Source organism: Callithrix jacchus, chromosome 6 (genome assembly GCF_049354715.1).
Source record: "Callithrix jacchus isolate 240 chromosome 6, calJac240_pri, whole genome shotgun sequence".
NCBI lineage: Eukaryota > Metazoa > Chordata > Mammalia > Primates > Cebidae > Callithrix > Callithrix jacchus.
In genome coordinates, this window is record NC_133507.1 from 151,108,842 (window position 1) to 151,130,430 (window position 21,589).

The 21,589-nt window shown below is 42.3% G+C and overlaps 1 protein-coding gene across 2 annotated transcripts in view; it reads right to left on the bottom strand.

Annotated features, from left to right (window-relative positions):
* Positions 1–21,589, bottom strand: part of DNER (delta/notch like EGF repeat containing) — a 379,011-nt gene that overhangs the window by 238,387 nt on the left and 119,035 nt on the right. For both annotated transcript variants that reach the window (XM_002749868.6, XM_054258006.2), the window contains exons 2-4: positions 9,626–9,943; positions 6,085–6,179; positions 3,620–3,786 (exon numbers count right to left, since the gene is read on the bottom strand). In XM_002749868.6, coding sequence (XP_002749914.3) covers positions 3,620–3,786; positions 6,085–6,179; positions 9,626–9,943 — 580 coding nt within the window. The remainder of the gene's footprint in view (positions 1–3,619; positions 3,787–6,084; positions 6,180–9,625; positions 9,944–21,589) is intronic.

The window sequence follows — 21,589 nt, forward strand, 5'->3', positions numbered from 1 at the left end:
GGGAAAATAATTCCTTGACATAGTTATTAACATATCAAAGTTTTAAAGATTATTTCCCTAAGGAATAATACATTTCAACCGAAGATAATTTTTTTCCACAAAATATTTGGTTAGCAAAATGAGCTCAAAATATGTATGAGTTCCCAAGATTTCTTCTATCTCAAAAGAATACATTTACATTAATACTGGAAAATCCATGTCAGTTAATCGCCCCCCATCCTCAATCCCAATGTCAGTCTAAGGTCATAGTTATGTTACAACCAAAAGTAGTATAAAAGGTGAACTTATACAGATGCTCCTCAACTTAAGAAGGGGTCAAATCCCAATAAACCAGGTGTAAACTGAGAATACCGTAAGTCAAAAATGCCAACACAGCTGACCTGCGGAACCTCATAGCTTAGCCTCACCTAATTTAAACGTGCTCAGAACACTTACATTAGCCACCAGATGGACAAAATCATCTAACACAAAGCCTGTTTTATAATAAAGTGTTTAATATCTTATACAACTTACTGAATACTATATTGAAAGTAAAAAACAGAATAGTTTCAAGGGTACTTTAAATACAGCTTCTGCTGAATGAGAATAGCTTTCAAACTGTTGTCATTTTTTTTTTTTTTTTTTTTTAGAAGGAGTTTCACTGTTGTTGCCCAGGCTGGAGTGCAATGGCGCGATCTCGGCTCACGGCAACCTCTGCCTCCTGGGTTCAAGCAATTCTCCTGCCTCAGCCTCCCGAGTTGCTGGGACTACAGGCACGCGCCACCATGCCCAGCTAATTTTTTGTATTTTTAGTAGAGATGGGGTTTCACCTTGTTGACCAGGATGGTCTCAATCTCTTGACCTCGTGATCCACCCACCTCGGCCTCCCAAAGTGCTGGGATTACAGGTGTGAGCCACCGCGCCCGGCCCAAACTGTTGTCATTAAGTGGAACCAGTGTAGGTCAGGGACTGTCTGTATCTCAAATAAGTATCTCTGGTGACGTTAAGGACATTTTAAAGAGTAGTGATACTTTATATGTTTTTTTGAAATATTAGCTCCATGTCATACTAAACAGAAAAACTAAAATTTAATATAAAATAAAACTATAAAAATCTAGAAACTATGTCCTTTTAGATAAACCTTTACAGCAGATATGGAAATAAAGAACAGTTCCTTGAAATGTATTGGGGAGTGAAATTTAGATTTGATTCCTGACAAGACTTTATCAGATGTTTCTGATTATCTGTCATTCATCCTGGTAGCCAAGCACTAGTCTGAAGTTGAATGCACTCCTCTTTTTGTCCAGCCATGTTCATTCCCCAGACCAATTTCTCTTTACCTTCTCTCCCCCCATAAAATTCCTGCTCCCTCAGCTGGACTTCCAAAGGTAAAGAAAGACCTTCTCATCAGAAGAGGGTCAATCAAACATAAAATGCAGTAAAAGTTATAGAGACCTGAGCATTTTCATATATCATTTATCTTCATTATGATTTTTGCATCATATTTTAGAGGGTTAATCTAAATATATGTTTTCCATTTAGCAAAATTTTTCACGTACTCCAGAAAAAAACAGAGAAAATGCCCTAAGATAATCCTTAAGATTTGTCAATTATCCTGTACATTCGTTATCTCATTTAACCTGATCACCACCACTGAGAGACAGGCACTATTAGGAGGATGCGTACCCCATCCTCTGGGTGAGGACAGTTGCAATATATGGTCAGACAGAAGAAGGAATTCACACCAGGATGCAAGAAGCTGCCTGGATGCCTTGGACTGGGATGGGGAGATTCTAAACCTGAGCTTGGGCATTTGAATTGAGCTGCAAGATGGAACATTAGGTCAGCACATTAAGAAACCAGAGTTACGGCTGGACATGGTGGCTCACACCTATAATCCCAGCACTTTGGGAGGCCAAGGCAGGTGGATCACGAGGTCAGGAGATGGAGACCATCCTGGCTAACATGGTGAAACCCCATCTCTACTAAAAATACAAAAAAATTAGCCAGGCATGGTGGCACCCGCCTGTAGTCCCAGCTACTAGGGAGGCTGAGGCAGGAGAATCCCTTGAACCCGGGAGGCAAAGGTTGCAGTGAGCCAAGATTATGCTACTGCACTGTAGCGTGGGTGACAGAGTGAGACTGTGAAGAAAGGAAAGGGAAAAGAGAAAGGAAAATAGGAAGAGAAGGGAAGGGGAGGAGAGGAAAGGAGAGGAGAGGGGAGGGGAGGGGAGGGGAGGGGAGCGAAAGGAAAGGGAGGGGAGGGGAGCAGAGGGGAAGGGAGGGGAAGGGACGGCAGTGCAGGGGAGGGGAGGAGAGGGGGGAGAGGACGGGCAAAGGGAGGGGAGGAGGGAGACGGGGAGGGGAGGGGAGGGGCGGGGAGGGAAAAGGAAAAGAAAGGAAAGGAAAGGAGAAACTAGAGTTCCAAGTTCCTGGGAGACAGAGTGAAACAAAGGAAGGAAGGGAAAGAGGGAAGAAGGGAAGGAAAGAAGGGAGGGAGGGAGGGAGGGAGGGAGGGAGGGAGAGTTCGAAGTTCCAACCTCAAAGGTACTATATGCTGGATGAGAAACAAAGACAACTGAAAGGATGCAGAATGCTAAACTAGGGGGGAAGTAGTCCTCTGGAAACTGTCCAGGTGGGGAGAGAATACTGAGGGTCTCTTTTTCTGGCGGCTATTTCTACACCAAGGCTGGGGAATTAGAAAACAGTTAATTGGCCATGTAGTTGTTTGAGAAGGTTAAACTACAGAAGCTAGTTCAAGAGAGAGTAAAAAGTTAGAAGCGACTCACACAGGAGGGGTGGCTACGGAGGAGAGAGGCCCCAACGAGAGCTGTAAACCCACCAGTTACTTCTGAGTGCAGGCTCTGCAGTGGCAAATCACTGAGGTGCTGTCCTTGAATGCCCTAAGTCAGGCCAGAATCAAGTGGGAACAAAGGTTATCCTGAAAGACCAACATCCAACACCTCAAGTTGCCCACAATTCCTGGAAAAATGCAGATGAAAGACTCCCCAAAAAGTACTGACAGCCAGAGCATTCAGCAGCAAAGATCATACACCTGTGATGCCTTCACCGGGGCTGGAACAGCCACTGGACTCCAGAGCCCATGCCCTTTCCACTTTAAGCTACACTAGAAATACTAGGTTAGGGCCAGGCACGGAGGCTCACACCTGTAATCTCAACACTTTGGGAGGTGAAGGCTGGCGGATCACCTGAGGTCAGGAGTTCAAGACCAACCTGGCCAAGTTGGTGAAACCCCATCTCTACTATAAATACAAAGTTAGCCCAGAGATGGTGGATGCCTGTGGTCCCAGCTGCTCGGCGGGGGGGAGGGGGGCGCTGAGGCAGGAGAATTGCTTGAACCTGGGAGGCAAAGGTTGTAGTGAGCCAAGATCACACCACTGCACTCCAACCTGGATGACCGAGCAAGACTCAGTCTCAAAAAAAAAAAAAGTACGAAAAAGAAAGAAATATCATGTTAGAATCCAGTTTTTATTCTAAAACCTTACCAAAAGTGGAAGAAAGAGTATTGCTGGCTAGAATTCAGATTATCTGAGCCAAATTTCCTATCTACTGTCTCAACACCAAACCAAGGTTGGGTTGAATCAGATACAGTGTTGAGTAGAAGATTTTGGTAACTCACCAATAAAGTGATTATTCCCCAAGGCGAGCATCTCCTCCAGGAGGACCAGTCCCCCTGATGCCTGAAGCGGGGTCACACTTCGTCCATCTATGAGGGAGCACTGTTGGAATCCCGTGGCCGTGACCTTCCACAGCAAAATCAGTGAAGCAGTGGCATCTTTCCGAATCCTGAAAACAGGAATGACATAAACAGAAAGCTCCTTTCAGAAAAATTCATCTTAGAACCAGTCCTTCAAATGAAAAATAAATACAAAGATGATGTGTGCATCCATCAAGGTACCAGGAAATCGACGGCATGAACAGACGCACGGGCATCTAGCATAACCGTGCACACTCCCACTTGTTCACCATGTACCACAAAATGAGTCCTTGGCAACTCACCTTTGAGTAACCATTCCGACGGACAGTAAAAGAGTACACTAGGTTCTCTTTTTGACTAATCCTTCCATAGTCATACGATATAAAAAGAGTTTTGCTTTCATTTGTTATAAATGTGGACTGCAACTCAACACAGCCACCTGAGTTATGCTGCAAAAGTGTGTCACCCTCTCCCCAACCCCCCCACACTCATACACAGGCATCATCACACAATCCACCTCCCCATGCTTCAGGCCTTCCCTGGCTCATTTTCGGTTCAAACACACACACACACACACACACACACACACACACACAGAAAAGGATGTCATAGAAGACCCGTGAACCCCAGCCCCAGCTGCCCTTCACCTTTCTCCTCACAGACCAATGCTTCAGCAACTAGGAGCTACCAGTTCTTCCCCAACCCAGTTCTTTCTCAGCTCCCAAGCTTTGTCTCCTTCTCCACCTTGGAAATGCGTTCCTAGCCCACATATCACCTCGTCCCAGAGACCTCTGACCACCTTCCCAACATCCCAGCAGCGGCCCATTCTCCCCAGTGTTCCTGGAGAAGAGCACAGTAGACTGCACATGCCCCCAGCACCGAGCTCCTGGCATGCAGCAGGGGCTCAGTAAAGCTTTGATCAGTGACTACATTCATGAGGAAATGGAAGCGTAAGGAGCTAGTAACCCGCACAGGTGAATTCAGGGCCCAGAGGTCGGCCCTTCGGCACTCCCATCTCACTTGATCTGAGTCAGACTCTGCTAATTCTGTCGGGTTCTACAGCCTAAGGGAGTCTCAGAGAATGGCAGGTTTGTTGAAAGGAAAAAAAACAAAAGCATTTAAAGAGATAGAAGGCCAGAACGTTCAGAAAGGCTTATCAAGGTAAGATAGTACGATCCAGACAGGAAAGGGCTGAGAGATATTTTCATAAGAGTAAAAGAAACTAGAAATCCTGCTCCTGAAACTAGCCCAGGACGGCGGGGATTTCAGCGGTAGCTTGAGCAATGAAAGAAACACTTAGGACCGGGGTCCCCCTGCTGGTAGAGCTCGAAGCTGCCTCAGACTCCAACTCTTCCCTCCTCTCCGGATGGGGTGTTCCTCCTGAGCCCAAGGAGTTCCCAAGCAGCCCTTCCAGGCTCTTCCCCTGCCAGAGTGAGTTCAAGGCCAGGGGGAACCAGGGTGCAGGAGCAATGTAATGAAGTTCCTCTTCCAAACATGTTCAGAGACTGCATTGTTTAGAAAGCCAGGTAGACAAAAATGGGCATGGATACATGGAAGAGACCTATAGTGCCCACAGGCTCCTGAAGAGGGCATCAAACTGGTTAACCAGGACACATGTTCCCAGTCTTCTAAAAATCCCCGAAGACTGAACAGCAAATGCCCCTTAGGTTGCACGGGAAGTGTCGGGAGGGCGTCAGTTAACAGCAGCAGAGAAGGATGGGCAGTGGGGGATTTTCAGCCAGCCTGGGGCGCCTTAATACTGGCCCATCCCCACCCCCAGCTTTGTGCTCCTGAGCACCTGCTGACTTGAGCCTCACATGAAGCACTGCACACATCAGGTCTCAGCCTGCCCTGCTTCCCTCTGCCTCTCCCTCTTCCCCACCCATGGCGATGGACCCTGTCATTTGAAAGAGCTTGAATTTAAAACAAAACACTCTTCTCGTCTGCTTGCTTTTAAAGAGAAAATTGTAAAAAATAAAAAATAAAGATAAAATCATAATACGTAGATTTTTAATTTGGGGCAAATTATGCATCTGAATATGACTGATGTTCCATTAAAATCTTAAGAGGCCAATAATTTGGGAAGCAGAAGCATTTGGGAGACAAGGAATCTGGCTGGGATCTTATCTAAGGCCTCAAGGTTTGTCACCTCACACCAGACTCATCCGGTCCAATTTCTCAATTCCACGTCTCCAGCCTGACGACCCTCACTGTCACCTCCTCTGAAATTGCTTCCTCTAGTTTTCAAATGGCAGAGGCCACATCTACCCATGGAATCCATTCACGATTCTCACTTGACCACTTACACAACAGGTCCGTGGATGGACACAACCCCACATACAGGTCATAGCATCACTCTTCACAGTTTTAATTAAGAATTTTCTTACTTGACTGAGGTGTTCTGTGGCACTTCAAAGGATACCAGGCGGCCACCTGCAGAGCTGTTAGAACTGGCATTCCCACAGGCAACATCTGGGATCACCTGGGAAGGAAAAAGAAGGCATGTTATTGGGGTTGATTACAGTACAAAATAATAAGACAAAGCGAAATCCCATGCTGATTTCCTTCATCCCTTTTGATGATACACAGGAGACGAAGAAGTGAAACCTTACAAACTCAGAAGAAAATGAAGCTTTGCCACTTGATTTTCTGAAATACAACAGCTTCCCTGAGAGCAATCTACAAATTCCAGGGATTGTTAAAACTGATCAGTAGGATATTGCAGGAAAGAAAGCAAATGTCACTCCCTGCTCTTTTTCCATTCATTTAACAAGCAGTCATTGGCCCTTGCCCTATGCTTAACCTGATGGTAACCAGGAGACAGACTTCAAGGACTAACCTAGGAACAGCAGGTAAAAGCCTAATGACTGGGCAAGCCAGCCTTCAACTTGCAGAGGGCATGAAGTATCAGGTATGATGACTCTTCTCTGGGCTGATGGGTCCCAGGAGTACTTGCTGAGGCTCAGGAGCTTGAACGCCACCTTTCTTGTTCCTTGTAGGCTATACCTTCACTTTTAACTTATTTCCCAAAAGCGTTATATTGATGTGTATTTAAAAAACAAAAAGAAGAAGTTAATCGGTGGGGAGGACTGTGCTTGTGAAAAAGCATATTGCAAAAAACCTTGAGCTACGTCCAGTGAGATACTCCTGACCTATTTACGCACTTACTCCTCATGCCACAATTACTGTCCTCCCCCGTGTCAGCTAAAACGAAGAAGTATTAAAAGTATTCACCATCACAGAATTAATTGAGAACAATACGGAAACTCTCAGCAATTTTACTCCATAGCCCTCACTTAAAACTTATTTTCCAGAATGTCCTACAATCAAATTCTATGGACAAAGCCCACCACTGATATTCAAAGATGTGAGCATAACTTGTTAAAATTGTATAATGGATGGCTGTTACCCAGGTCTCTAAGGCGCCAAATAACTTTATGTTTCCAAGGCATCATTACTTCATGGGAAGTGGATAATAATATACCTCTGGGTTCCCGTCAGGTTAGACATACATATTAACATGTCTTCCTCTGGCACTTTAAACCTGCTTCATGAATAGCCTAAGAAATAACACAAGATATAGGAAGACGAGGCATTCCTTTTTTACATTTACCAACTATAAAATAACATGACTTTAAATCAATGGATTGAAATGGCTGGTTAGGGAGGAAATTTTCTTTTAAAGGACACTTCCTTGATAAACTTGAATCAGATCTAGTTCACATTCAAGAACTGAGTCATCCAGCAAAAAAGCATTAACATCACAACTTCAAAGCATTTATTAAAAGTCTGAAATCGGAACGAGTTCACAGTTTTTTAGGTAGGCTAAAAGCATTGCCCTGCAGTCTGGATGCAGCCTTCATAAATTGTGTGGTAACGGGAAAAAAAAAAGTGGGTCAACTGGTTAGAATTACTTAAGAAAATAAAAGGAGAAATGCTGCTATCTCCTTTATAACAATAAGGGAAATTTCTAGACACATTCCTTGACTCTAATACATGCTATGCAAAAATCTATGGTTTTGTTTTTTCATTTAAACTATGAAACTTGTACCAACACAGGTTTATATGGATGTCACACATATAAAGTATAAGATGTAGAATGGAATTACACTTTCCAATGTCACTTCCAACTCGTGATTTGGATTTGTTCCCCAACAAATTTCTTCTAGCCAGCAAATTTATTTCATGTCAATTTCTAGGAGTCTACTGAAAAATCTTCAGAATGAGACTTATGAAGAGCTTGAAAATAAAACAGCCAAACTCAAACTCAGATAGGCGAAGTTCCAACAAATAGAATTTTCTGTTGCCAAGATAAATTAAATTTGGATGTTTCTTTGTTATTCATTTCAGAATAATACATTCTGAAAATATTTCAAAAGTCATTGATAGCTTCTTTTTTCTAAGCCCCATTGAAATATTCAGGGTACCAAAAATAGAACCTAAATAATAACCAAAAAATATCACTGGGCATAACACTCTGCTGTGGTCGAATGTTTGTACCCCCTTAAATTCATCAGTGAAATCCTAACTGCCACATTGATGGTAATAAGAGGTGGGGCCTTTGAGAGGTGGTTAGGTCAGGAGAGCACAGGGCTGGCAAATGAGATTAGTGCCCTTGTAAAACACCTGAAAGAGTTCTATAGCACCTTCCCCCATGTCAGGTTACAGTGAGAAGACTTGGGCTGTGAAGGAGGCCCTCTCCAGACTCTGAATCTGCCTTGATCTTGGACTTCCTAGTCTCCAAAGCTGTGAGAAATAAATGTCTGTGATATGGTTTGGATGTGTGTCTTCAAATCTCATGTTGAAATGTGATCTCCAGTGTGGGAGGGGGGGCCTGGTAGGAGATTGTCAGGGCCACAGGGGCAGATTCCTCATGAATGACTTAGCACCATCTTCTTGGCCAGTGAGTCCTTATGAGATTGGATTGTTTTCTGGGACCTCTCCCTTTTCTCTCTTGCCCTCACTCTCGCCATGTGACACACTGGCTCCCCTTTACCTTTCACCATGATTGTAAGCTTCCAGAGGTTCACCAGAAGCAGATGCTAATGCCATGCTTCACGTACAGCCTGAAGAACAATGAGCCAATGAACCCCTTTTCTCTATAAATTGCCCAGCCTCATGCATTTCTTCATAGCCACACAAGAATGGACTAACACCGTTTCTTGCTTACAGGCCACCCAGTTTGTGGCGTTTTAGTTATAGCAGCCTTAACAGACTAAGACACACTCCCAGGCAGGAAAATTAGGTCAACAATGGAGGGCCCTATGACATGTTCCTTTACACGACTCTACACGGAGCTGTCTGCCCCAAAATCTAAGATTATCTCACAGAAATACATGAGGATACCATTCCAAAAAAAAGATTGTATTTTTTTGTTTGTTTGTTTGTTTACTCTTTTTATCCTTACAAAACCATCATCCACACAAATGCAGACGGGAATAAGTTTAGGCACATATTTTTCTTGGTGAGTTAACATAAAATTATTTCATTTTTAATTGCTGATACTAGAACCCCTGGAATCATTTTAAGATTTCTGGTTTCTCCAAACACCGCATGTTCTCACTCTTAGGTGGGTGTTGAACAATAAGAACACATGGGCCCAGGGAGGGGAACGTCACACACTGGGGCCTGTTGGGGAGTGGGAGGCCAGGGGAGGTCGTGTTCATGGTCCGGGAAAAGTGTTTATTTCGGAGTCTTTGCTGTTGACCTCTGAAGGGAGGGGTGGGGAGGTTGGGGAGGTAACTTTGGGAGAAATGCCTGATGTAGGTGACAGGGGGATAGAGACAGCAAACCACCTTGGCAGGTGTGTACCTATGCAGCAATCCTGCAAGATATACACATGTACTCCAGAACGTAAAGGACAATTTAAAAAAAAAAAAAAGATTTCTGGTTTCTAACGTAAAAATGTACACGATATAATGTTCTCACCTCCACTTGATCCCATCTCATTTCTACAACTTTCTGCCCTGTTTTCGGCTGCCAGGTAGGCAAAGTCACTGTTGCCTGCGAGCGGGGCAGGATTATGTCAGGCTCCTGAGTAGCAGGGACAGGCTGAAGCTGTCTGGGTGCAGTGGATTCGGTCCAGCCAGTGGCTGGGAGACTGGGAAGCGCCTGTTCGCAGTTGGGACCTTCATAGCCTTCATTGCAAATGCAGAGGTAGCCATCACTGCTGCTGCTGCTGCTGCTGCTGCTGCTGCTACAGTTGCCATGGTGACAAGGGTTGCTGGCACAAGGATCTGCAACAAGCTGAAACGAGACCATAAATGGGTCAATTATTCCCTCATAAGAAAAGTGGTGCCATCGCTGGGAAATTAGCTCTGTGTCTCAGAGCAACTGCTCTAATGGAAACACTGTTCCCGTGGAATACATGCCTTAACTACTTGTGCTGTTGCGGGGGGTGGGGGGTGTTCACCAAGGTCATCCCAGCATTAACCTCACCACAGATAAGAGGCTCCCAGAAAGAAAACACAAAGGGGAGAGCAGCCTCCTCAAAACCCAGAATGTCCAATTGTGTTGATTTCAGGAACCCATTATTTACAGGAATTTTCTAGGGCAAAAGAAATAGTTGAAACTCATTAGGAAGATAGCAACTTTGACATTATTGGCTGTCAAATGATATTAGGAATCTAAATTGAAATCTCCTTTTCTACATTCTGGACCTTTGCAAGGTTTCCTCATGAAAAAAGACTGCCCAATTTATCTGCCCTGCAGATGTGCTTACCAATGTCTCTCGATTACCTAACTGATCAACGATCCTTTTTAAGATGATACTATATATTTAATTAAAGGCTTCCAAAATGATCCATTTGCATGACAATTGCTAGCTAGAAGAGACTGTGGTGGGGACGTAAGCAGAATTTTATGAAATTTTTATCTCATTATTTTGGAGGGTGCTTACAGAGAAATGTGACCCCTTCCCTCGCCAGATGGAAGAACTCAGTGATATGTGTTTAAATCGTGTTCATGGTCGGGGAAAAGTGTTTATTTCGGAGCCCTTTGCTGTTGACCTCTGAATGGCCATGTGTTGGTAGTTAGAGACATGCTACAAAAATGATGTCACCTGCTCCTCCTGAGATAGCACAAGGGTTCAGACATGTTCTCAGCACCTATTCAATTACGATTTGTTTCTGTGATAAAGAGAAAATTAGATCTCCAGCTGATATACTGGCTTCTCAGGGCTGACTGCAAAATAGAACTCAGTACAGAATAAATGTCAGAGAAATGGGACCCTCGGTCTCTTGTTAAAATAAGTTCACACACTAAAACATACATGGATAGAATTCTGCATGTTAAAACGGCTACTCGTTCTGCTAATTATTCCCATGAAGCAACTTCCAACAAACTCCTTACGGAGTATTAAGGGATTTGGAGTTGAATCAAATGAAGCTTCAAAAATCCCACCTTATTTCTATGCTATCACTTGGCAATTCCTTCACAGAATCTCAGATGACAGTCAATGGATTTGTATCTGAAAATATTTAAACTGTCAATAATTAATTTACAATATTTATAATGTATCAACTCAAAGTAAAATCCAAACTCCTTCTTCGGCAGACAAAGCTCTTTGATCAGGCCCTTTCCTCTCCTCCCACAAACCTTCCCTTCCCTTGCAGCCTCCCGTCCTCACCCTGTTTCTGTTCCAAAAAAAATATTGGAAAAGTAGACAACATTTGGAAAGCCACGTGTGATAAGGGATGGATGTGAACTTCTTGTTTAGCCAAGATGTTGTTATCTTCTTTCTGATTTATTTTTAGGAAGGCCTTGTGGAATGGGTGTCACCTCAAGAATTATGCAACAAGAAGAATTCTATTCACTTGAACAAAGGAGACATTCAAAGCATGTTTCTGAAATCAACTTTTAAAACACCTGAGGTGGATCTAGTCACAAATGAGAATTTTAATACATGCTTTAAGAAGGGAAAAATACATTTAAACCACAAGGGATCAATACAAAAGTTAATTCTGAAAGGCCAAACTTGCGGCTTAGAGAATGACATGACTGAGGCAAGGACCACCTATCGGGGGGCCTGAGAGGCCTCACAGCTTCAGCTCCGTTACCACAGCCCCAGCTGACAACTGTCAGTCCTCAGAGACGCAAGGTCCTCCTCAAAAGGGGCAGCAAGCACAGCGGAAGCCCACATTCATTCAGAGAATCAGTCACAAGCACACACCCTTCCCACAGAAACAGGCACCACATCTACCCTCCCCCAAGACAGCCGTTTAGAGTTTTCAAAGAACACTCCATGGAGTGGCTTCTCTTCACACCAACCCTAAAATGGAGAAGGACATCTGAACCCACATCACTTCTGAGAAAAAGAAGGGCAGAGGGCAGGACGTGGTGGTTTGTACCTGTAATCCCAGCACTTGTGGAGGCCAAGGCTAGTGGATCGCCTGAGTGCAGGAGTTCAAGAACAGCCTGGACAACATGGTGAAACCTCATCACTACTAAAAATACAAAAATTAGCTGGGTGTGGTGGCAGGCACCTGTAATCCCAGCTACTCAAGAGGCTAAGGCAGGACAATCGCTTGAACCCAGGAGGCAGAGGTCGTAGTGAGTCAAGATTGCACCATTGCACTCCAGCCTGGGCAACAGAACAACACTACATAGCAAAAAAAAAAAAAAAAAAAAAAAGGCGGAGGAGTCAATGACCTCTCACAGCTACGATACTAGGAGACCACGTCTTCTGACTTCCAGCCAAGAGTTCTTTCCACAACACAGCACCACAACTTTGATATTATGTTATCATCATGCCAAAAAAAAATCCCATAGAGAAGCCAGAAGGTAAGGGTTATATTTTTGCAAGCAATAAAAAACAAGTAGGTATTAAATGTAGATCAGTTAAGGCTGCCTCAAATTTCTTTTTTTTAGAAACATGTATGACAATGGTGATACTCAATAAACACTGACTGAGGGCTTACTATAACCAGAACTGTGCCAGATCTGGGTATAAAATGCTACTAAATTAAAAAAAGAAAGAAAGAAACTAAATCTGTCCCTAGAGAGTTTATATCTAGTACAAGCACTAAAAGCACCTACTCCTACCTGCCGTTCACAATACTCATATGCGCGCCTGCCATTCCGTTAGGCATTTCACCTCTCTTACATTAGGGCATCCTTACAACTAACTTCTATGGTAAGTATGATTGTATAGTTATTCCAATTTTACAATGGAAGCTTGGCAATGTTACACAAATGACTTTTACCCAGAATAAAAGCCAAAGCATTCACTAATTTTTTTTTTTTTTTTTTTTTTTTTTAGTTTTGTTGCCCAGGCTAGAGTGCAGCAGTGTGATCTTGGCTCATTACAGCCTCTGCCTCCTGGGTTCAAGCAATTTTTGCGCCTCAGCCTCCCAAGTAGCTGGGATTATAGGCACCCACCATCACATCTGGCTAATTTTTGTATTTTTAGTAGAGATGGGGTTTCACCATGTTGGCCAGGCTGGTTACAAACTCCTGACCTCAGGTGATATTCCTACCTTGGCCTCTCAAAGTACTGGGATTACAGATGTGAGCCACTGTGCCTGGCCTGTATTCACTAAGTTTTACAGGCACTCTGTGATGTGTCTGCCTCAGTCTCCCTGACCTCACCTCCTGTCCCTGACCTCCCACTCTGGCTCCACACACACTGGCTTGCTCACTGCTCCTCCAATGCTCCAGACACTCTCCTGCCCCAGGGCCTTTGCATCAGCTGTTCCCTCTGCCTGGAATGCCCTTGCATCTCAAGGCTGCTCCCAAGCCACATTTGAGTCTTCGTTTCAATGCCATCTTCCAACAAGGACCCTGTTTAACAGAGCAAGGTCTCCACCCTCTGGCAATGTCAACTCCTCTTTTTTTTTATTTCTTCAATGTTTATTTTAAATTCTGGGGGAACATGTGAAGGTTTGTTACCTGGGTATATTGCATAATGCTGAGGTTTGACTCTTCTTTCCTTGCTTTATTTTTTTCTAAAATATCCATCATCTTCTCACATAAATTTTAAATTATTTAATATATTCATTATTTTTCTTCCCCCACCAGAAAGCAGGCTTTTTGAGGTCAGATTTCCTTTTTTCAATTTAATTTATTTGTGTATCCACAGCCCCAAAACAGTGCCCAGCACATGGGAGCTGCTGGATAAACATTTACAGAATGAATGCATGCATGCATGCATGAATGAATGAGTGAGTGAATGAATGTGAATGATGTTATATACAAGCAGCTGCCACAGCCTGTGAAGTATACTGCTTTGTGAAATGCAATCAGGATTCTCCAAGGCCCAGTCTCAGGTCTTGAGAACATAAGTCACGGGGGAGCCTTACATGTCCCACTGTGGTGTTGTAAAGTTATTAAATAACTTTAAATCTGCTTTAAAAGTAGTAAAAGCTCTGTCAATCTGAGAGGTAAGACAGAGCCAGCACAACCTGCAGCCTCAGCCTTGATGAGGGCAGGAAGACTACAGACCCACTTCACAAGTGGCTTTCAATACAGTGAGCCAAGCCACCTTTCTCCGGTCCTCAGGGACCATCTCTGTGAGCCATTTCATGAAGCCATTCACCCCAGTGGGCAGGGTCAGAGGTGCTGGTAGATGGAGCTGGGTGGCAAATGGCAGGTCCCATGGCAATGCTCAATTTGTTCCATCTAGAGTCAGTCCCGCCAGGTAAGGGGATAAGGAGCCAGAAAGAAAACATGATGAGAATCAATAATACCCAAAGTGCTTTGTCTGAGCTTCATAGATGAGAGGAATGCACAAACAGCATATGGGATGAAAGGAAGAATGATCAACATGGAAGACCAGGAGAAACATGCTTAGTGAAGAAGAGAGGACAAAAGCTAACAATTAAACAGTCATTTGTATAAATTTCTAAAGGGATTCAAAACAGTGGATAAAGTGATGGCGTGCACATGCACACACATGCACACACATACATGCACGTGCATGCAAATGCACATACAGACACACGCAGACATGTGCACACACATATCTGCATGCACACATACACACATGCACATGTGCCTGCACATGGAGCACACACATACACATGCACATATGCACACATGCACACACACACAATGGACACACACGAGCGTGCATGCACACATGCATGCACACACATACACATGCACATGCACACACATGCACACAGACACAGGGGTACAAGGCAGAGAATGCATTGCAGGGTCATTGGACCCTTTTTAAAAATAATTTATCCTAATGCTACTTCCTTGGCGTGTATTTTAATTGTTTCATTAACAATGGCGACTTTCTGCCATTATTTTCTCTAACACTTCAGACTAGTTTTATTTTTTTGGAAAGCTATCTGTTTCAATTCGTAACAGTATATATAAGATAAGATGCAATCGTCCACTTTTAAAGCAAATCATAAATATTTATCGTTAAGTCCTATGTCTCAGTACACAGTCGAGACTTTTTTTAAGTTCATATTTGTATTTTATCTCACGGAGGAAAAGGTCTTGTTGCAGAGGTCACTTCTGCTCTTGCATCCCATTAAATCTGAACTATAAGCAGCTAATAACCAAACTGCCAAAATGCATAATGAGGCAAAATACCAGAATTAATAGACCTAACTTTGGGAATGCATAAAATTGAATACATCATATTTTTAGAGCTATAATTTCTAGACTGTAATGATGGGGAAAAATGATTAAGCCTTTGTAATACCAGCTATAATAGAAAGGAAGGAGAAAGCCCATGGGTTAATGGTCTCCTGCTTACAGTTAACCAACAGGCCCATTTATTAAATGCTGTATGCTTGCTGCATCAGATCAATTCATCTGCTCAAGCCGCATTTTTTCACATAGAACTAACCTGAAACTATTTTCCACATTTTATTTTAGACTTTTCACCGGTGTCAAATACTGTCTGCTCTAACCAAGAACAGTTATGGGGGAATGGACTGAGTAAAATGGGAGGCCAGACCTGTGCAAAGGTGCCAGCCTCTCCTGGGACTTGAGATTCAAAGGGAGTAGCAGAGTGACACTTTAACCATGGCCTGTTTTACTTCCTTAAACTCTCTGCTACCCATGTTTCTGGCAATTCCCATGTCCTCTGCAGCATACAAACAGAAGGATGAAATGTCAACTTTAAAAGGCATGAAAGAGGCCTATTGATAGGGTCACCAGATATAGTAAGTCAAAGCTAATAGGGTTGCTTTGAAGTGTGGACACCTACATCAGCATTACCTGGATGATGGTGGGCCTGGGGAGATGCACCCGTAACTATCTTCCCTTCCATACTAGTCTAGAGAATGTATGGGCTTCAGTCCTGCCTCTTCTGTACTTTTACAGAAAACTCAATCTGGCCAATCAGCAATTCATGTGACATTTATCAAGCACCTACGATGTGCCAGGCAGGATGCCTCGAAGAGGGGTCAGGAAGATGAATAAAACCCTACCTGGCCCTTAAAAAGCTCACAGTCTAATAGAAGAGTCAGAGACATCAACTTGGACTTGCCCTGAGCAGTCAGCTTGTCAATTGCATGCCCTGCTGCTGTACATGTCAGCTGTTAGGATCCTTTGTTTGAATGAGGTTATCCACCCCAACACCTTTATGTGAAACTACCTTAAATTTCTTTAATTCTGAGGGAGAGAATGGATTTGATCATTGCAAACAGGAAATGAGATAATGAGCAGGTCTCAGGATGTCTCTTTTAGAATGACAATGGCAGGTTTGGAAAAAGCAAGACAGCAATTCTGGATGCTTCCAGCAAGAAGAGGTGTCTGGGAGTTTTCCAATGGGAAATAGAGGCAGCTGAGCAAACCGCGCCCAGGTGTTGGCCCCGTTCTGCACAGTTGGGTGGGACAAGTTGCTCACCTGCTCTGGACACACACCCCTCATGCATTAAGGGAAGAGCTGGGGTCGCACCTTGCAAGGCCTCCTCCAGCTTGAAGACTTAGGATTCTATTGACAGCCACTAAGCTTGCATTGGCAGTTTTCAGAGGGTCCAGAGAAGAACCGAGCTGACCAGAGATCAGTCCCTCCCTCACTTATACCCACGCTAAGTGGGCAAAGGCATCCCGGGGAACGGGAAGGTGCTTCAAGAAACCAAATGTGACAAAGCCCCAGAGGAGAACTTACAAATACTGGGCAGGGGGCTGGGGACATTTTATGACCTAGCGCCATGCTGGCCACAGAGGGGACACAGGAGAGTCGTGATACTTATGGGGAGTGGGGAAGAAGATAGAGGCAAGGAAGGGAAAGAATGAGGAATTTGTGTATGGTGTCAACAAGGAAGTAAAATGGATTATTACGTTAGTAATTTGTCTGAGTGACAGAATCAATTTTAAAAGTTTTAATACAGATTTTCAGAGATATTAGTATTATAGGAAGAGAGAATGTGTTATTGAACAAAGAACAAAAACGATAGCCTTAAAGCAGGGTTTCTCAACCGTGGTGCTTTTGACACTTTGAACTAGATAATTTTTTGTCATGGGGGGCTGCCTTGTATGTTGTAGGATGTTAAGCAGTGTTCTGCATCCTTACTTACTAGACGCCAGTAGAATCCCTCCTTCCAAGTTATGCCAACCAAAAACATTGCTAGCATCCCCTGGGGAAACGTCATCTCTGATTGAGACCACTGCCTTAAAGGAACAGTGCATTTATTTCACTCCATCAAAACTATTTTTAATCCATACAACTGCATAAATAAATTTATAAGGCAACACCATCATGAAGGAAGAAATGTACAACATACTACAAAGGACTAAATCCCTTAATATAGAAAAAATTTTTAGGATCAGCATAAGATAAATGCCTCAATAAAAAGGGCAAAGAAATAAAAAGCAATCTACAAAATGAGCAATCTATAGAATCATGCCATTTTATATTATCTTAAACACAAATAAAATGTTATTTTTTTATGTTTATTATTTTTTTTGTTTATATATTTATTTGTAAATATATTTAAGGGAGATGGAAGGGAGGGAGGGAGGGAGGAAAATAGAAAAGGAAGGAAGGAAGAAGGGAAGAAGGTAACTAGAATGGGCTACTGTTTCAGTGACTTGTCTGAGCAACAGAATTCATCAAGAAACTTTTTAAACACAGATTCCCCAGCTCCAGGTTGTTAATCAGAAACTCTAAAGGAGAAACCTAGAAACCTGTATCTTTCAACATTTGCCAGATGAAGTCTGATGAACCTGGTCCCAAAACCAAAATTTAGAAATTGTTAGTATAAACTAGAGGTTGGCCAACGACAACCACAGGCCAAATCCAGTTTGTGTTTGTAAATGAAGCGTTCTTGGAATACAGCCACAGCCACCTGTTAGTGTGTTGACTGCGTTTGCACTACACCAGCAGCTGAGTACTGACAACTGAGGCCACCTGGCCCACAAAGTTTACATGGTGTTTGTTATCTGGCCCTTTAGTTTTCCAATAGCTGATCTAGACAGTACAGACTTTGGGGTCCACAAAAGAAAGAAAATAGGTAGGTGGGGGTCACCTGGAAAGACTTCAAAAAAGAAAACTATCTTGAACAAGGCCATACAAGTTTGATAGCAATAACATCTATTTTGTCCCCCCCATGCAACTCTTGGTGTGTACCAAGTGATTAAATAACAGAAGGACCTTTTGCAAAACAACTTAAAGGACCAGACACTCTTTTAATCATAATTATGTGCAGGAAGGTTGCAGAATAAATGCTGGCCCTAGGAAAAGAATGCTCATCTAGACAGTCTACCTAAGAGCAAGACCACAATGAAGGTCATACCCCCACCTTTCCTTCACTGGAAGAAACATGGAAATTCTCCCTCTACCTTTCTATCCATCAGCTGAACTAAATAGAGATGAATGATGAGCAGCCCATGCCAAGCCTAATTACAGAACTAGGTGGACCCATGGAAGATGGCGGGTGTCGAAAGGTCACACAGACTAAGGGGATACTGAAATAGCAGGAGAGCATTTGTGTCTGCCAACTGGAGAGGGGGACTACAACAAAGATGACTTCAGAATTTAGAGCTCAGAGTTACTAGAGAAACAAGAATAAACAATTCCCACCTGTACGCACCATAATATGATAGAGAAAGACTGGGGTTCCAGTCTCATTTACAGATGACTTTGGACAAGGCAAGAAAGCTTCCCTCATCTATAAAAGGAAGGGATGAGACTAGAGAGTTCTAAAGGCCTTTAAGTTCTTATATTTTGTTTCTACGTCCAAAATAGAAATTCCACTGGTTGTAAATGTCATCTTCCTTCTGAAACGCAAATGAACAATGTTGGGGTCCAACTGTCACAGTATTTTTGTCTCAAAAAGAAATTTTTCCCACCTTCTTCAATAAGGATTTCAACTATCTTCCAACACCAACTGCTTACTCACTAGGAATAAAGATATGAAAAAAAAATCACTATAGTTCTCATGCCAGTAGTACACTCAGCCAAGAAATGCATCCCAAGAATTTTTTTCCAAATCCAAATAATAAAAATGCTCATTCGCCTTACTGAATCAAGAACTATGTGTCTTAGTGAAATACACATTCCATGTTTTGATATGTCTTTACTTCTGTATTAGAAACTCTACATCAATTCAAAAAATTATTTCAAGCCTAACTTGGGCAGTCCATTATTCCCCTCAATTCTGAGTCAGCTTTCTTGAAACCAGCTTGTCCCGACTTTTGTGTGTGAGTTGAGTCACATTTGTAAGTAGGCTAAAAGGAAATTACAAACAGAATTCAAACATGTGGCTATAGAATGAATCCATTAAAAATCAACTCTTACATCTTGTTTCCCTACTTTTTCATGCTGTCTCTTTAAAACATGCTGCATTTGGAAATGACCTTGAAATCTCAGTGCTTTTGCTTTAGTCTGATTAACACATAGTGATAAGTCATAGTGATGAATCTCTAAGCCCTGCTCAGCTGCAGATGTGTCAAGGATTAAATGAATTGTTCTTCAAAAACCTGACCTGCCCTTTGTCCCTTGGTTTCCATATTTAACGACGTCCTAAGAGATAGCATTCGTCTGCACTTACTGACACAGGCACACCTGCCCAAATGAAATGCTTTTTTTTTTCTTTTTACTTTTAGTCATTTAAAGACCAGTTTCTTGAATCAAAAACTTGCAGAACAATTCCAGTGCACATATTTTTGTTTCGCCTCTTATCAGAGACACTCATACATCCTATCAAACTGTTTCTTACAAAACAACAGTGCCATCAATACAGGAAATATGTCAACTTCTGCCTCTTTCCCTACTCACGAAGAGAAGCCTGCAGGCAAACTGGGAATTAAACCTCCCTTGAAGATCATATGATCATCTCAACCAATGCACAATAAACACTTTACTAAATTTAACATCTAGGTAGAATGAAGACTTTTAGCAAACTAGGAATAGAAGGAAACTTCTTTTATCTGATAAAGAATATCTACAAAAAACCTTCAGCAAGTATAATACTTATCAGTGAAAGGTAGAGCCATTTCTTCCTGAAATTGAGAAGAAAGCAAGGATGATTGCTAATACCACTTCCACTGAACACTGCACTAAAGGTCCTACACAGTGCCATGAGGCAAAAATAAAAAGAAAGTATAAGGATCCAATAAGAAAATAAGCTGTCAGTTTACAGACTATGTGATTATTCATACAGATAAAGTATTAAAACATGGAACTTCAGCACGTTTGCTGCATGCAAGGTCAAAATATCCCAAAAACTCAAATTATTTTGCATCTCCATGTATCAGCCACAAACCAAAGATAATTTTTTCAAAGGTGCTACTTACAATGAAAAAAAATTAAATTCCTAGTAATAAATCAATTTTCAAAAGTGTATGGTCTCAACAAACAGAATTGTAAAAGGGAAATATTCTAGTCATGAATTAGAAACCTCAATATTACAAAGATCCAAAGTTTTCTTAACCTACAAGACTCAAAGCGGTTGCAACAGAAATCACAGAGTTGTGTAAAATGGGCCCCAACAGCACAGACTCTTGAATAAGAACAATGTGGGAGGGCTTGCTCTATTAGAAAGCAGGAATTTTAAAGCGACAGTAATTAAAATAGCATGATATTGGCAGAAAGATGAACAAATAGATGAACAGAACAGCGAGACAAGAAACCAAAAGGGTCACACATGGACAGCTGACTTCTAGAATAGAGTCATAAGATAAGTATGGTCTTTTTGATAAACTGATATCCAATGAGAAAAATAAATGAAGCTTGTTCCCTCTCTCACACCATATACAAAAATAAGCTCCAATTGGATCATAGATCCAATTGAAAGGTAAATAATTAAGCTTCAAAAAGATAACAGAAGAGAATATCTATATAATATTATATTTAACAAACGTTTAATAAACAGAACACAAAGAGCATTAACTATAAGAATATTAATGAGCTGGATGACAACAGTTATAGGATACTGATAAATAATACTACACAGCCATGGAGAAGAAAGAACTATAGCCTTATACAACAAGTAGAACAGATTCCCAAAACACAATGTTCTCTTCTGCTTGTGTAAGGACTGAAAACAGCAAAAGTGACCCATGCTAGAAGTTAGAAGAGTGGTTAACTTTGGGAAGCCAGGAGAGTTGGGGACCAGGAAGTGGCTGGAAGGCAACATTGTCACCCTTGATCTGGGTGATGGCTGCACAGGTGTTCATTTCACAAGACATTGAGCTGTACATATTTGTTTTGAGTACTTCTGTATAGATTTTGTGCTTTGCAATTTTTGAAAATTGTTTTTAAAACACCTACCACATATACATGATCTGATGTACTTTTTGTTCCTTGGTTGTATTTAACAAAGATGATGAAACTAACTTGCCTCTACCAAAAAGTAACCATAAGGTTCCTTTCTGACTTCCTTCCCAGGCAAGAGTGGCACAGAGATTCTAGAGTGACTCTTGCCCCAGCACAGTGGCCACATGAAGCCACAGGACTGGGAGAGCCAGCAGATGCCAAAATCC